Here is a 17641-nt window from a genome sequence, read left to right as displayed (position 1 = left end):
TCGCTTTTAAGAATATTTTAATCTGAAAATGCATCAAATGTTCAGTAAAATACAAAAACTGATCTGTAAATATCTAGATGGATTGTGTATTTTGAGACCGCTTCTGAATTAGCACGTTCTGTATCAAAGTATCCTGATTTTTCCACAAGTCCACACGTTCATTGTTTTGAGTAGATGACTTAATTGTTGGCAAAGCTCTTCCATTTCTGATTGTGGAACCATGTATTTGAGAAATAAAATCAAAGGGGGTTGTCAAGCAGTGTTTTTTTTGGACATCTGCCAGTAAAATAACTCCGCAAAATTTCAGGAGCTGAACTTCAGGTTATCTGAGCCGGTAAAGTAAGCAAATGTACATTATTCATATCCCAAATATATAGATCATGTTATTGTCCAGCAGAGACTGTATCTACAAAACATATCAAACTAATTGTTACTATAAAAATTACAGCATCCCACCTTCAAGTGCTTGTTTGAATAAGTAGCTGTACATTATATACAGGAAGCCAAATTGCAGTCACTGGTTCTAATTCTTGTATTCCAAGGAAAAGAGGAAAAAAATACTCCTGTTAAAATCCAACACCTGGGCTTATAAATAGTGCAGAGAACGCGAATGCTAAGAAAACAATGCCTCCTATGATTGTCACTGTAAAAAGAAAAGAAAAAAAAGGGGGGGAATGACAGAGTGGTTAGAACCTAATAAAAAGACAAAATTTCACAAGGCTTTTTTTTTTGTATTTATGAATTTACTTCCATGCTTCTACTTCTTACCGGCATCGAATCAATGAAGATACTCATCCTATATATTTGCAACATGGTCAGAGTCGAGAAGTTACAAATAGCAAGCTTAGTTAGCGTTTATATACTGTAAGAAATAATCCACATCAAATGACTTTTGGGCAATTCGGCAAAATTTGAACGACAAAAGACCTCATCTCTTTGGAGGAGTTTCAGAGGAAACATGTACTTTTTCCATTCATGTTTTTTAAAAATGTTTTAATTGCTTTTATGGTTTTAAAGTTTTGTCTTTTGTTATGATTCTGGTTATTTTTGCGTTTGTGTGTGTGTGTGTGTTTTAATCCTGTAAGCCACCCAAGTCATGTGTGTGATATGGGGTGGTTGTATAATTTCAACCAATTAATAAATAGGGGGGAAAAAAAGACATTTTTGCCTGCTCTATACTCCTGCCAGGAAAGACTAAATAATAAAACATTTTCAGCAAATAAATTTGAAAAACTGATTTTGAACCAACTGGGAAATTAGACTATAGTATATAGGACGTTTCGTGACCAATTATGGGTCTGTATTTGCTCAGGCCTGTTCACACTGACTGGCCAGTTTGATTAAAGACAATTCCCCTCCCCATCTAAGCAACTCCCATTCTAAATAACCAGCATGAACGTAAAAAGCATATAGCAAATGGACAGATTTGACCAATTTCACTTTTATTAAACCAATTATCCACTAAGTAAAAACAAACAGTAAGACGTGGCTCGGTTTTAATGCATTGGCCACTTTGGGCATGCCTAAACTGAAGCATGTGAGCAGGTGTTTATGTCCCATGGATCAGAATTGCCAGTGATATTAATCCTTTGAGAGGAAAGAGGGAGGCTAAAAGTGTATCATTATAGATAGTCTGTCATGGTTCCGACAGATCAAAGAACATTCAGGCCTTGTTTTTCTTAAAAGTCTATAATAATGAGAACGAAGCATCGACACTCATGGATGGATGCCAGAATCTGAGTTGGCCTGAACACAATCGTATCATACACAAATCCCTCCCTTAACTGCGCGTCATCAATCACGTTCTACAAGTAATTTAACCTGCCACGTTTCACTTCCTATCTGTAATGCGCCATACTGGGTTAGCCTTCATTTTAATCAGAGCACACAGTTTAAAAGAAGAAGGCTGTCTCTTGTACTGTCAGAGCAAAAACATCCAATGTTTGCAGCGTTGACATAGTCCTTGACTTGTCAACAGTAACTGGGGCAGGAATTTCTATCATTTAGTTTAAAATGCTTCAAGGCGGTCCCTTTTATTAATTTTATAAGTAAACTCATATCCAACGCTCCTTCCTCCCATTTCCCCCACAACGACAAGCCTGTGAGGCTAGTTAGGCTGAGTGTGACTGGCCCAAAGCCATCCAGATGACTTTTGTGCCCAAGGAGGGATCAGAGGTCACACTCTCCTCTTTTTCTAGCCTGGCACCTTCATGGCTAGACCAAACTGGCTTTTTAATCTCTTTGTCAACGCTGCTAACGTCGAAAGTTCTTGCTTGACAAGAGATGGAAGAAGCAGCTATTTCATATGTTAAACTGGTGTATTGCTTTAAGACCTAGGATTATGGCTGGGAGGAGGAAGATTGTACCTCAAGGCCCGTCGGGGGAAAAAAGAAGATAAGAACTTGGTGGGTTGTCTAACGGAAGAGAAACTGATTCTTCAAATTAATTGGAGAATGTGATTCATGACAAAAATAGAAAGGTGGAGACTTGTGTTTAATATATTGTGCAAGGGGGCGGAGATTTCAGATTCCAGCTTCCTTCGAGCAAGCATTTGCCGGTGTATTAGGCTAAATAAAGGACTTTTAAGGTAAACAATGCCTCAAGAGTCACTTGCAAAGCTCATACGTCAGGAAACTTGACACTCTTCTTGGTTAGAAAACATCTCATTTTCCCTTTCGCAACTTGGAAGGCTTTCTTTTCCTGCCAAGAACTTACCAGTCCGAACTGAGATTTTTTGTGCTATCATTCTTCCTCCAATCACGGCTAAGCCAGTACACAAACTATGCCCAACTGTTCCACCCACTGCCACACCATAGGGGTTCTGTGAAAAAAAGCATTTGAAAAGCCACAGATTTTTCTTTTTACTGGTTGCTTACAAAGGGTCCATTAATACTTTCAAAGGCCACAAACAGATAAAAAACCACACAGAGAATGCCGTCAGCCACGTCCAGCCTGAGTTAATGGCCAAGAGAGAATGCACCGAAGCGTCGTTCCTGGGATAACCGAAAGTACCACAACCACTTTTTTAAAAATGAGAAAACTAGAAACAAAAAAATGCTACTCAGTTTTAAACGCTCACCTCAGCACCGGGAGGGAAACCATATTCCCCCCCCCACTAATATGACTTAACCAATTGGAGAGAATAAAAGTGCAATGAATTAAAAACGTGTGAACGTTCAACCAAAAAAACTCGACTAATTACACACCAAGACATGTACTTCCAGATCTTCAGAGGTTACTATGTAAATGGAATTACAGTTGCTCCTCGGCCCAATTCATCACCATGCCACTGTGCATGGGAACTTCCATGGAAGCAACAATTTGACATACATAATATTAATATTAAATCAAAACAACATGGGTCTCTAAAGCAGGGCTTTTCAACCAGTGGTACGGGTACCACCTGTGGTACATGGGCACCTGGCAGGTGGTACGCGACCATCCTAGAAAAGTGGTAGTGGGGGAGGGGAATGAGCTGAACCGGTGGCAGCATTGCACAAGCCTGAGCGAGAGACGGCTGGAGCGGCAGGGCTGTCAGGGCTCAGCAGAAGCGCCAGGATCGGTGCTTCTTTGGGGCTGTCAGGGCTCAGCGGAAGCGCCAGGATCAGTGCCAGGCTCCAGCTGGAGCTCAGCACTGATCCTGGCACTTCTGCCGAGCCCAGAAGAAGCACCGATCAGCTAGAATGTTGCAGCATCTCCAGGGTCTTGTGATTTACATTCAGATGCTTGGCAACTGATTCATATTTATGACGGTCGCAGTGTCCCAGGGTCAGGTGAAGTGACCAAAGCAACCACCCAGCAGATGGGGGATATAAAAACCAAACACACCCCAACCCCACTGCCAATCCTCAACAGAAATGCTCACAACAATGAAAACTTCAGACAGGAGGAAGAGCGCGGCCGGGTGGGCAGGCAGGTGTCTTGCTTGGCTGTGGCTTGGGGGGCACTTTTTTCAGTGCCATTGTAACTTCGAACAGTCACTAAGTGAACTGTTGTAAGTCGAGGACTATCTGTACTTCATCACTTTTTTCCTTTTTTTTTGGTCATCAAGTTTTTGACACCTTACCAGGCGACTGGTGGTACTCGGATGTTGCCATATCCTAAAAGTGGTACAATGGGTGAAAAGGTTGAAAAGCCCTGGTTTAAAGCAGTCTCGTGACTGCAGGTCCCATCACTTCTCTGCCCAGACATAAGCAAATGAACATCCTTTCTCAGATACGCCAACTATATTGAGTGCATTGCATGGAGCATGCATTGTATCTATGCCTTTTAAAATGGACAGGTCCCAAGGGAAAATGATTTGTTATCCTGCTTAAGGCTCAAATATCAATCTATCTATAACTTAATTAGTCCCTGAGCATTTTGTTGTAACTTCTGATCATTTCTTATACAATTATCTCACCTCTCTTGCGGCCAGAACGATGGTGGTCAACTGAGAACGGTCACCCCATTCAGCTAGGAATGTTAAAGTGAATGCTTGCACAAAAAATGGAGAAATGAAATGCAGACACTTCTTCTGAGGTATTGCAGGGCCCATACCCGCTTCCAGATCTCCAGGCCCATTTAAGAGTTTCATTCTCTGGAACTAGGAAAAAGAAGCAGCTGTTAGAAAACTTGGGGAACTAGAGTCAGATCCAAAGACTGAACACCAGCGATATACGGCAGTGATCAGACTTAACATGTAAATCTGCAAAATGTACCAATCTAAATTGGTACAAACTACCAATTAAATAATTAATACTTCCATCGCAAAGAGTGATTAACGCAGGAATCAGACAGTTGCTGCAACTAATCTAGGTTTGCAACTGTGGCTGCATCCTGAGGTTTTTGCGGGCTACAAAGATTTCTCCCTCTGCAATCAATCCTTGGTTGGAAACAGAATATTCAAAGATTACAAAGGAAGGGGTAATCCGATTTTAAAATGGAATGGCAATTCTGGTCTACCATTCTGATTTCAGAAATAATCACAAATGGAAACAATTCTGACACTGAACTGTTACAACATTATACTAATAACATATCATATAGAATCTTATGGTAACAGATTGGCATATATCGACAATAAAAAATACTAACAGAAATGTCCATAAATGGGTGTCTTAATAAGTCTGATCCACTGCTAATTTTGGACATCCATCCAGGTAATCCTATGAGGAAGAATATGTGGGTCTCCTGAAGTTACCTAACCATAGGATCCAATAACTCCTGGCACTAGTTTAGATACGTAGGGGTGCTTGGAGTTGTAACTCAGTGGTATCTGGTAATTCATTTCCCATCTTTTATTTAGTGATCCTATGCAGCAATTTGGATTCAAGGAAGAAAAAGGGATTCCAAATGTGCAAGGAAACCAGAATTTCATATGTTGGTAGGGATTTTTTTTTCTGGACCAACATGGCACAATGCACATTTGATTTTAAGGAGGTAGTAGTGAATTGGTGCCCTTTGAATTATCTTTCCTTTTTCAATCTGGCTCTTTGCACGGCCTTAATATCATTAAGTATTAAACAGGTCCTTGTTAAGAATATCATTTTAGAAGCACTAACCAAATAACAACCTAACCAAGCATGCTGCTTGGGAATTCTGGGAGTTGAAGTCCAGGAATCTTAAAATCGCCAAAGTTGGGAAAGATTGTTATATAAACTTTAACTTACTTCTTCATCTTTCTTTTTGAGTTCTGCTTGAACTTCCTCTAATTCTTCCTGACCTTCATCTGCGCTCATTTTCAAGCCTTCTCGAAGCATTCGGATGCCAAAAATTGCAAAGAGCGCTGTTGACACATAGTAGGTATATATTCTGGGAATTACTGTGGTAGCATAACCAAATAAAACTAAAAACAGAAAAGCAAATAGTTTAGGTTTTCCATGAAGCAGAGTTGGTATATTTCTACTGTCTAAGCAATGTTTTAAATTCAGGAAGTCCTTATATATTAATTAATCCCTTGGAATTAATGTACATTACTATATGGTTACATACAATATTATGTCCCAAATTATGCAGTAATATAACATTAATATACAATATTATTTCCCACATTTCTACCTAACTGAAATCCAGATAATTTTTTCCAAGAAAAAAATCACTTTATAAAAATTAAGACAAGATTACAAGAATTTTGGCTCTTTATAATAGTCAAAATATTCCTACATGATATTTTGCAGTAATCCCAATTTACAATAACTCTATGAATAGGCCATAGAGAGGGTAGGTTTTTTATTGCATAATTTTTTTAGATTGCTCAAATGATACAGACTTTACGTGACGTACAAGTAAAAAGAAGACAATTAAAGCTAATCTAAAAAAACAAAACAAAAGCCACATAGCTATTCAAAACCTTCAAGATTTTATCGCTAAAAGTGTGGGCTCCAGTGATTTCCTATTGTCAGAAGGGGCTCCCCTAAAGAAATGCAAAATATTTCAAATTCAAAACAAAAGTGTTCCAATGCTTCCCATCAAGTCAGAATGGCACTGGGCCACTTCTGATAAAATTAAACAACCTAGTTTAAACCGGACGTTTTCACAACTGAAATGTTTCACATATCCCTATTCTCTCCCACATACATTATATTATACCAACGTTTTCAGACCAGGAAATCGAAGACAAAGCACTAACCAGATAGACACGTCATCAGCCCTAAGGCCAGCATTGCACCAGCCAACACTGTTAAGCGATTGTAACGCATTGCCATAATAGCAGCAATGAAGAAAGTTTTATCGCCCAGTTCTGAAACGATGATGACAGAAATTGCAGCCACAAATGCATGGATAAATCCTAGGTTACTTTTATCTGAAGAATCTTCGCTAACAGAATGGACGGGAACAAGAAGGGTAGGTCCTTTCTGAAAAGAAAAATAACATGTTCTTCATTCCAAGTTTCAGTTCTAAGGAAATCAGTTCCTTATCACGCCAACACATAAGAAAAATGCAATCCATTGGAGAGTGTCTAAAAGGGCCCTACAAATTCTTTACTTACCAGGTGTAAGCCAAGAGGTTTAAGTGCCCAAATATAAAACTAGTTCCCCCAGTTCAGCTTATATGGGGATGGACTCATCTGAGAATATATACAATACTTCCTTAAAGCACTGTATACACTCATTTATACGTACATCCGTGGATCAACAGAATGTCAAAATACCATATGGGAAAGCTTTTATTTGATTTTGTGTTATTTTATTTTTTTATGTTATGTTATTTATTGGTTTTATATGCCACCCATCTCATCTGGAGACAACTTTGGCCAGCTGATAAAACATTAAAACCAAAAACACTAAAAAGACAAGACTGTGATAATCACAGTTAAAATTTAGATTTAAAAAATTATAATTTCTTTATTAAACCATTAAAAGGGGGGAGAAAGTACGAAGACCACAGGGGGGAGATACGGTCATCTCTTAATTAAATTTAATTTAATTTAATAATTTAATTTGTATACCGCCCTTCTCCTGAAGGACTCAGGGCGGTGAACAGGGCAATACATAATAAAAAACAGAATACAAAAATTACAAAACCATTAAACCATTATGCCCATAATAATTAATACATATTAAAATTAAAACTATTTATAAAAACCCAACCCCATCCCGTCAGACCAGGCCAGCTTGTTCGAAAAAGAAGGTTTTGAGATCGCGCCGGAAGGAGCGAAGGTCGGGGGGCCATCCGGAGCTCAACCTCTAACCACATCAGGATACACACACACACACACACACAGACACACAAACACACACACACACACCCATTGGCACCTTAGGCCTGCTGGCAAAGTCAGGTCTTCAGGCCCTTAAGGACAGTCAGGGGGGTCAATGCGGATCCCACCTCAGAGGGTATGTTCCAAAGGGCAGGGGCCATGGCAGAGAAGATTCTTCTCCTGGAGCCTGTCTGTCAGAATTTCTCAGCTGAACGGGTCCTTAGCATGCCTGCTCCACCAGAACAGGTGGGATCGGCCAATCCCGATGAGGTGTGACAGTTCCTCCAGTAGTTTGGACCAGCCCATACGGGGCTCTGGAAGTAATAACCAACACCTCAAATTCCACCCAGAAGCGAAACAGCAGCCAATATGGCTCACGGAGCAGCAGCGAAATATGCGGAGCCCAAAGACCGCCCAGATTGCTACTTTCTGCACCAAATGTAGCTTCCGAATGCACGTTAGGGGCAGCCCCCAGGTAAAGTACATATCCACAGGTGGCACGTTTTTCTCATGGTGCTTTTGTTAAAAATTTGAGGGTCACTTTATCCGTGGATGCGCTCATGCGCAAGTATATACGGTATCTGAGTAATGGCTACCTTTAAATTTAGAAAGTTTTATTATAAGCCTCAAGTTGGTATCGTCAACTCTTAGAAACCACAAACTTAAGAGTACTTCTTACAATGTTGTTTTGTGTTTTAAGACTTCTCTAAGCACAAAGCTGTGTGCTGTTCGAAGTCGCCGAGTGTCAGGCAAGCATACAAATTTAACACAATATAAAATGATCATCTCATGATCACATATTCTCCTGCGTATTTAACAAACTGTTTCATCGAGGTTTTTATTTATCCCTGCTGAAACAAAAATATGCAAATGATTTGAACTTTAGATGTTGACTCATTGGCATTCTATTTTTCATTTTATTGTTATGGCACTTTGCCCATAGCTATCATTTATCTGCATTTCTTCAACGATAAATTATAGTCACTCCAACAATTTTCTACTTATCTTTAATTCATCATATTAGCTATACCTTATTTTGATGGTATATTCGAAGGAATTAACTATATGTAGTCTTGACAAAAAAAATACATAAAGCAAATACAATAGTTGTTTTCAGGTTCTTGAGTCTATGTCACACAGAATTTCTTCAAAATATATTGTCTCAAAATACAAGACTTAATCAAGAAACAAAATTCCTAGCAGTAAGAGTAGTTCATCAGTGGAACTATATGCCAAGATTGACTTTAATTTCAGTACTATACTCATCAGGACTTATATGCCTTAAATGGCCATTTCTAGCTTTTATAATATTATGATCACCTGTCCTAGACAATACTTGATTTGTGACAATACAATATTAACATCCATAACAAGCAACGATAAGTTTTTACGAATGCATAAAAGATCAAATATAAAATTTCACAAATGAATATAAGAAAGACAGTAAAGGTTTCAAAAAAGCAGTTTGATAAAATGAACTTGTTTAAATAAAGAGAACTAAGCAAGTGGTGTTCAATGTATCTCCTTAAAGAAGCTTCACAATCAAATCTGAGAATTTTAATTTTAATTTTAACTGGGGTTTTATTTGTTCAGGGACGGATATAATTTTTTTAACTGTTTTTAACTTTTGTATTTTTTGTTTTAATCACCCTGTAAACTGCCCTGAGTCCTTCGGGAAAGGGCGGTATGTAAATATAATAAATAAATAAATAAAATAAAATCCCCCAATCAAAAACACATTTTCCCAGACACTGCTTCAAAAAGAGCAATGGCAGACTGGACCAATGAATGAATAGAATGATCTTTGGATTTCAAGCCAAATACTCTTCCCAGATACCTGGAATTCTAATGCAAAATCGTTTCTAAACTGTCACCAGAACTGAGTTCAATATACTACTATTTTTCTATCTGCTGACCTTCTAATTGCGAATTATTTTATCATTTCATTGCTTAAAGGTAGTGTATACAGATAGTCCTTGACTTATGACCACGATTGAGACCAAAATTTCCACTGCTAAGCAAGACAGTTGTTAAGTGAGTTTTGGCCACAACCTTTCTTGCCACAGCTATTACGTACATCAATGCAGTTGTTGCGTTACTAACAAGGTTGTTAAGTGAATTTGTCTTCCCCATTGACTTTGTTTCTCAGAAGATCGCAAAAAATGATGACATGACCCCAGGACACTGAAACCGTCATAAATACATGCCATTTGACAAGTGTCCGAATTTTGATCATGTGACCATGGGGATGCTGCAAGGGTACTGTGGAAAATGGTCGTAAGTCACTTTTTTCAGTGCCACTTTAATTTTGAACGTTCACTAAACAAATGGTCATAAACTGAGGACTACCTGAATGTTCTTTTTGAGCATATCTGCTAAAGACATATCCTAACACAGAGATTAAAATTCTATTGTATTTTTAGAATATTATTCTAGAAAACACCACTCTATTTCTAGAATACTAAATCAGACATGTCAAACTCGTGACGTCACGTGATGTCGCGCAACGTATCGGGACGGTTTTGCCATTCCGGCAATGGGGTGGACGTGGCTTCCGGATGTTGCATCCAGCCCGCGGTCCGGCAGTTTGACACCCCTGATCTAAGTGTTTTTCTTTTATTAAAAACATAGTTATATTGTGCTAGATCACAAAGAAAGCTAGTTCTTGTTTGTCTCAAATCTTTCCAACCAGGTGCTGTAGCAGTTCAGGAATAAAGGCTGATTTTATCTCACAAATATATCCAACATGTTTCACTTTGTCTGCTCTTTGTCAACAAACAGTAAAGGTGAAGAACTGGAGTATCATGAAATACTAGCTTGTGGATGAAAGTGCATGAAACTTCAATTCACATTTTATTTTTGAAGACAAAAATTATCCTGGGACTAAAAAATCAGTACTTTTTTTTTTGGTCCATTATAGGGCAAAACTTTTCCAACCAAGATATCTCAAATGGGCTTATTTACAGAATGTGTCTGGGACCCTTGACTCCCATGGAACCGAATTTTGGCAAGTTTTATAGACCATTTTATAAGGTAAGAATTATCATAAAGTATTTTATGACAAAACAAAATGTAATAAAATATTTCCTATGGTCAACTCTTGATGTCTGTGCTGTACAATTCTACTTGGCTACTTTTAAGGTGGATGCATCTCTGAACATGTCCCTCAATTTTTAAGAACTTTTCAATTACATTACAAGCTCTGCCATTGTTGAAGACATCTGGTAAGGAAATACCTCTGAAATGATAAGCCAAGGAGTCATAGGTTATCTAGTCAATATTAAAATTAAAATTTGTTACGGTATTTGTTTTTGTTTAAGCAATGGTAAACCTCAACTTATAATTTATAGCAAGGATATATGAGGGTAGTCACTTTTTTATAGTTTAGAACTTCTCATAGTCTCTCTGACTAAAGAATGCAAGAATGAACAGAAAGGTTTTCTATCTGACTATGAATACAAAATTGGGTTCTAAGAAGTGCTGAACAATTAACACTATGTAGGAATTATGACAAGATGCTTAATTCAGCACAACTGAAAGAATTAGAAAATTGATACATAAGAGTATATTTATTGTCTATTTAACAAAACAATTAGATATACGGGAGTTGAAGTCCACAAGTCATAAAAGGGCCACGTTTGAAGAGCCCTGGGTTAAACTAACGGGCTGGCATATTCATAAAATGACAAATTATTATTTCACACTCAGAAACTTATCATGCAGGTTCAAGACTTTCTAACCCTAACTTGGAAAAAAAAACACATTCTGTTGCAACACGATTTGAACTGTCATTATCAAATTGCAACAATCAAATCAAATCACCAAAATGTAGTTACTTTTCAAGACCTTGAAAAGATCTTGCTGAAAGGTCACTATGATCTCTAACATGTGAGCTAACCTGACTGTGCAATCTGCCAACATCACTATTTCCAAATCAACTTAATTAAAGTAATAACGGCGTTACATAGTAGATTGTGTAACTGTAACCTAGCGGGACTGTATCACGTTCTTCCAATAGAAAAGGTGTAAAAAAAATTTTTTAAGGAGTTGTTTTAGGAAGACGTGAACCATAAATTACTAATACTACTGTTGTCTGCAGCTCTCCAATAGCACATTGATCAGATGAGTATGACAGGAAAGTATTACAGAGGGTAGTGAGCACAGCACAAGACATTGTCGGCTGTCCCCTGACACCACTGGATGACATCGCCAGGGCTCGTTGCCTTGGAAGAGTGAGGAAGATTCTCAGGGATGACTCACACGCTGGACGGTATCTCTTTACTCTCCTACCATCCGGTAGGAGATATAGGAGTATAGCCAGCCGTACCAACAGGCTGAAAAATAGCATTTATCCGTGGGCTGTTAGGCTTTTGAATGGGACATAATCTTATGCAGAATTGACTTGGGAGGCCGGTGTGTGGTGTAGTTGGTTCACATGGTGTGGTAGGATGGAGAGTTTGTTGTCACTGTGTGTTGGGGGGAGAGAGCACGGGGGGAGGCTCAGCTAATCTCAATGTACACATGTTGTACTTTGACAATAAAGGTTTATTATTACTAAAACGAGCTAAGCGTGTAGCATACGGCTAACAGCGAGCTTACAGCTCAGGAAAGCTGAGGCTTTTTAATAAAATGCTGTTGGTTGGATACACTACCAGATTTCTGATTTTTCTCCCCTTTCCGAGATCCAACAGGACTCTCTTCTTTGCAGTGTCTACGATTTCTACGAGGTGAGACTTTTAAGTAAATGAAATGTGGCCATTACAGTTAGTCGACTTGTGACAACTGAGCCCAAAATTTCCGTTGCTAAGCAAAACATTTGTTAAGTGAGCTTCGCCCCCTTTAACAACCTTTCTTGCCAGAGTTGTTTAATCGTCGCGCTTGTTCAAGTGACTAAAACGAGCCTGTCTTCCTCATTAACTTTGCTGTTCAGAAGGTCGCAAAAGGGGATCAATGATCCTGGGCCGCTGCAACCGTCATAAATGTGAGTCAGTTGCCAAGCACCCGAATTTTGATCAGGCGACCATGGGGATGCTGCGACGGTTGCATGAAAAACAATCACGTCATTTTCAGGGATGCTGTAACTTGGAACGGTCAGTAAAGAAACTAAACTGTTGTAAGTCCAGGACTACCTGTGCAACCAAAGGGAAAACAGAACTCGGCAGAGTAACTTGTGGAGCGGGGAAAAAGTGTGTTCAGGTAGCCCTTGACTTACCATAGGACCATTTTTCACACGTACGAGCATCGCAGCATCCCCACGGTCATGTGATTTACATTCAGATGCTTGACAGCTGGTTAACATATTTATAAAGGTTGCAGTGTCCCGGGGTTATGTTGATCCCCTCTTGTGACCTTCTGACAAGCAGTCAGTGGGGAGAGCAGGTTCACACTTAACCACCCTGTCACCCATTTAACAACTGCAGGGATTCACTTAACAAATCTGGCGTGAAATGCTCAAAAGCACCCAGAACTCTTTCTGTTGGGCATTACCACGGACAAATACAATAAAGGATTCCCTATACCAGGGGTAGGCAACCTCGGCTCTTTTATGACTCGTGGACTTCAACTCCCAGAATTCCTGAGCCAGCATAGCTGGCTCAGGAATTCTGGGAGTTGAAGTCCACGAGTCATAAAAGAGCCGAGGTTGCCTACCCCTGCCCTATACCTATTGTTACACATGCTAACAGCCGCAAGATTAGTCTTTGCACAGAGATGGAAAGATAGAGAGACACCCTCAGAAGAAGAGGGAATAAATCAAATTTTATCCTGTGCTGAAATGGACAGGTTGACGTTAGAACTCCAGGATAAGTGTGAAACAATTATGAAGTCTGGAATAAATTCTATAACAGAAATGGAAAGATAAGGAGACACCCTCAGAAGAAGGCGGAATAAATCAAATTTTATCCTGTGCTGAAATGGACAGGTTAACGTTAGACTCAAGGATAAGAGTGAAACAATTATGAAATCTGTAATAAACTGTCTAATGGAGATGGAAAGATAAGGAGACACCCTCAGAAGAAGAGGGAATAAATGAAAGTTTATCCTGTGCTGAAATGGACAGGTTGACGTTAGAACTCCAGGATAAGTGTGAAACAATTATGAAATCTGGAATAAATTCTATAACAGAGATGGAAAGATAAGGAGACACCCTCAGAAGAAGGCGGAATAAATCAAATTTTATCCTGTGCTGAAATGGACAGGTTAACGTTAGACTCAAGGATAAGAGTGAAACAATTATGAAATCTGTAATAAACTGTCTAACGGAGATGGAAAGATAAGGAGACACCCTCAGAAGAAGAGGGAATAAATGAAAGTTTATCCTGTGCTGAAATGGACAGGTTGACGTTAGAATTCAAGGATACGGTAAGTGTGAAACCATTATGAAATCTGGAATAAATTCTATAACAGAGATGGAAAGATAAGGAGACACCCTCAGAAGAAGGCGGAATAAATCAAATTTTATCCTGTGCTGAAATGGACAGGTTAACGTTAGACTCAAGGATAAGAGTGAAACAATTATGAAATCTGTAATAAACTGTCTAACGGAGATGGAAAGATAAGGAGACACCCTCAGAAGAAGAGGGAATAAATGAAAGTTTATCCTGTGCTGAAATGGACAGGTTGACGTTAGAATTCAAGGATACGGTAAGTGTGAAACCATTATGAAATCTGGAATAAATTATATAACAGAGATGGAAAGATAAGGAGACACCCTCAGAAGAAGGCGGAATAAATCAAATTTTATCCTGTGCTGAAATGGACAGGTTAACTCAAGGATAAGAGTGAAACAATTATGAAATCTGTAATAAATTGTCTAACGGAGATGGAAAGATAAGGAGACACCCTCAGAAGAAGAGGGAATAAATCAAATTTTATCCTGTGCTGAAATGGACAGGTTAACATTAGAACTCCAGGATAAGAGTGAAACCATTATGAAATCTGGAATAAATTGTCTAACAGAGATGAAAAGATAAGGAGACGCCCTCAGAAGAATAGGGAATAAATCAAATTTTATCCTGTGCTGAAATGGACAGGTTAATGTTAGACTCAAGGATAAGAGTGAAACAATTATGAAATCTGGAATAAATTCTATAACAGAAATGGAAAGAAAAGGAGACACCCTCAGAAGAAGAGGGAATAAATGAAATTTTATCCTGTGCTGAAATGGCCAGGTTGACGTTTAGAACTCAAACAGATTTATTATGAAATCTGGAATAAATTGTATAATTGGTTGGGGGGGGGGAAACCCCCCAAATATATGGAAAAACTTTCGGGCTTAGCAAAAACATATGAAGAAAGATAGGGGTCAAAGGGAAAATCTTAACAAGTGAAAAATTAAGAATATAGACGATGGGACCTACCAGAAAGAATATCGAAAAAAGAGAAAACGTATTTGTTTGAATATGGGGATCGTGAATGATAGGAACCAACCCTTTAATGATTTCTCTTTATAAAGGGAAACCTAGCAAATGCTAGGTTTTAACTCTAATCTTTTAATTTATTTCAATTTTCAATTTTAATTTACTGTACAGAGACCTTTCATTTTGGTTGTTGTTAGCCGCCCTGAGTCCCTCGGGAGATAGGGCGGGATATACAAGTCTCATTAATTAATTAATTAATTAATTAATTAATTAATTAATTAATAAACGCACTGTTAACCCAATTATTACGTGACTGACGTGTTTGTTTTGGTTTTTTTTTTAAAAAAAAATATCAATAAAGCAAAAAAAAAAAAAGAATAATAACGTCTCGCTTAGGCACATAAATTTAAATTTCTCCCGCTCTCCGCCCACCCTCAGCTCACCTCAGCCCGGGGCAGCTCCGGCCCTTGCAGCCCGGGCTGCTGGTGAGGCGGCGGCGGCTTCTGCTGCTCTTGGTGAGGTGGGAAGTCTCGCTCGCCGCCGACTTCTTGCTCCGGGGCAGCCAAGGCCGCGGCCAGCAACAGCCAGAGCAGCGGCCAGAGCCGCGGGACCGCCGCCATTCCCCTCCCTCAGCCCGGCCGTTTTCCCTCACGAGCGGCCGCCCCGGGCGGAAGTGAGTGGCCGCTGCCTCGCCGCCATGGCCGCTTCCTCCGGGCCGATCGTGCAACCAAACCCAGCCTCTCGTCTCCTCCTTCCGTCCGTGCCAAGCACGAAGCTTTCGGCGACGTCCCGCCCTCACCCCCCCGATCCCCTTGACTTGATTGGTTAATTCCCCGCTCGCTCTAGGATTCGCGTCGGAGACTAAATCAAGTCATCAAGTTCGGTTGCCCCGTCTTTGAAGAGGAAGGAACTGAACTAAGGAGGCCTGCGGAGGGGGTGAGCGAGCCAGGAAATCACGTGATGCTGTTCTGGCAGGACGAAGCCCCTCCCACTTGTAGTTTTCTTGGCAAGGAAGAGAGAAAAAAGGGGAACGTTGTGGGATTTGCAATAATCCGGGCAAGGCAACTGATGCCCAAAATAATAGTCCTTTTGTGACCTTCTGACGAGCAAAGTAAACGGGGAAGCCAAATTCATTTTAACAGCTGTGTGACTAACTGAATAGCTGCAGTGATATTATTATTGTTGTTGTTGTTGTTATTTATTATTATTATTATTATTATTATTATTATTATTATTATTATTATTATTATTATTATTATTATTATTATTATTATTATTATTATTATTATTATTATTATTATTATTAGGCTCTCTTCTGGGCCCAGTGCTCTTCAATATCTTCATTAATGATTTGGATGAGGGGATAGATGGGGAACTCATCAAATTTGCAGACAACACCAAGCTGGCAGGAATAGCCAATACTCCAGAAGATAGGCTTAAGATACAGGAGGATCTGGACAGACTCGAACACTGGGCACTATCTAACAAAATGAAATTCAGTTGTGAAAAAAGTAAGGTTCTACATTTAGGCAGGAAAAATCAAATGCACAGGTATAGTATAGGTGGTACCTTGCTCAATAGTAGTAACTGTGAGAGGGATCTCGGAGTCCTAGTAGACAATCACTTAAATAAGAGCCAGCCGTGTGCTGCAGCTGCCAAAAAAGCCAACACAGTGCTAGGCTGCATTAACAGAGGGATAGAATCAAGATCAAGTGTGGTAAGGCCACACCTGGAATACTGCATCCAGTTTTGGTCACCACGATGTAAAAAAGATGTCGAAACTCTAGAAAGGGTACAGAGAAGAGCAACCAAGATGATTAGGGGGCTGGAGGCTAAAACATATAGGGAACGGTTGCTGGAATTGGGTATGTGTAACCTTTACCTTTACCTTTACCTAGTTTAACGAAGAGAAGAGTGAGGGGTGACATGATAGCAGTGTTCCAATATCTCAGGGGCTACCACAAAGAAGAGGGAGTCAAGCTATTCTCCAAAGCACCTGAAAGCAGGACAAGAAGCAACGGATGGAAACTAGTCAAGGAGAGAAGCAACCTAGAACTAAGGAGAAACTTCCTGACAGAACAATTAACCAGTGGAAGAACCTGCCTCCAGAGGTGGTGAATGCTCCAACACTGGAGGTTTTTAAGAAGAGACTGGACAGCCATTTGCCTGAAATGGTATAGGGTTTCCTGCCTGAGCAGGGGGTTGGACTAAATGACCTCCAAGGTCCCTTCCAACTTTTATTATTATTATTATTATTATTATTATTATTATTATTATTATTATTATTATTATTATTATTAATTATTATTATTATTATTAATTATTATTATTATTATCATTTACTTAACAACTGTAGCAAGAGAACTGGTAAAATGAGGCAAAACTCATTTAACTCTCTCACTTAAGCAACAGAAATTTGGACTTCAGTTGTGGTCATAAATCTGCAATATTGAGATGGTCCCCTTCATGGATTACTGCCTTGTCCTGGCGAAGGGGCTTGCATAATTCAATGAAGCTATGAGCTATGCCGTGCAGGGCCACCCAAGGCTGACAGGTCGTAGCAGAGAGTTCTGACAAAACGTGATCCACTGGAGAAGGAAAT

The 17641-nt window shown here is 39.4% G+C and overlaps 1 protein-coding gene across 3 annotated transcripts; it reads right to left on the bottom strand.

Moving 5' to 3' along the window:
- On the bottom strand, positions 1-15785 carry TMEM165 (transmembrane protein 165). 3 transcript variants are annotated; one of them, XM_083367937.1, is made up of 6 exons: positions 15483-15785; positions 6611-6836; positions 5652-5827; positions 4403-4585; positions 2716-2821; positions 1-643 (listed from the first exon to the last, which is right to left on the bottom strand). In XM_083367937.1, the coding sequence occupies exons 1-6, from the start codon at positions 15657-15659 to the stop codon at positions 567-569; spliced, it is 945 nt and encodes a 314-aa protein (XP_083224063.1). In that variant the 5' UTR covers positions 15660-15785; the 3' UTR covers positions 1-566. The 3 variants fall into 3 exon arrangements, with proteins under 3 accessions (XP_083224063.1, XP_083224064.1, XP_083224065.1); XM_083367938.1 differs by lacking the exon at positions 15483-15785 and adding an exon at positions 7810-7943; XM_083367939.1 differs by lacking the exon at positions 2716-2821 and having other exon boundaries at positions 15483-15784.
- Positions 15786-17641: the final 1856 nt, after the last annotated feature.

This window comes from Vipera ursinii, assembly GCF_947247035.1.
Source record: "Vipera ursinii genome assembly, chromosome: 7".
NCBI lineage: Eukaryota > Metazoa > Chordata > Lepidosauria > Squamata > Viperidae > Vipera > Vipera ursinii.
The sequence above is the reverse complement of the archived record's forward strand: the minus strand, read 5'-3'. Positions and strand labels throughout refer to the sequence as shown.

Coding starts and splice junctions, on each gene's coding strand:
- TMEM165 (XM_083367937.1), bottom strand. CDS start 15,659: ATGGCGGCGGTCCCGCGGCTCTGGCCGCTGCTCTGGCTGTTGCTGGCC. Junction 6,837..15,482: donor CGGAGCTGCCCCGGGCTGAG/GTGAGCTGAGGG, acceptor TTTTCTTTTCAG/AAAGGACCTACCCTTCTTGT. Junction 644..2,715: donor AAAAATCTCAGTTCGGACTG/GTAAGTTCTTGG, acceptor TTCTTTTTACAG/TGACAATCATAGGAGGCATT.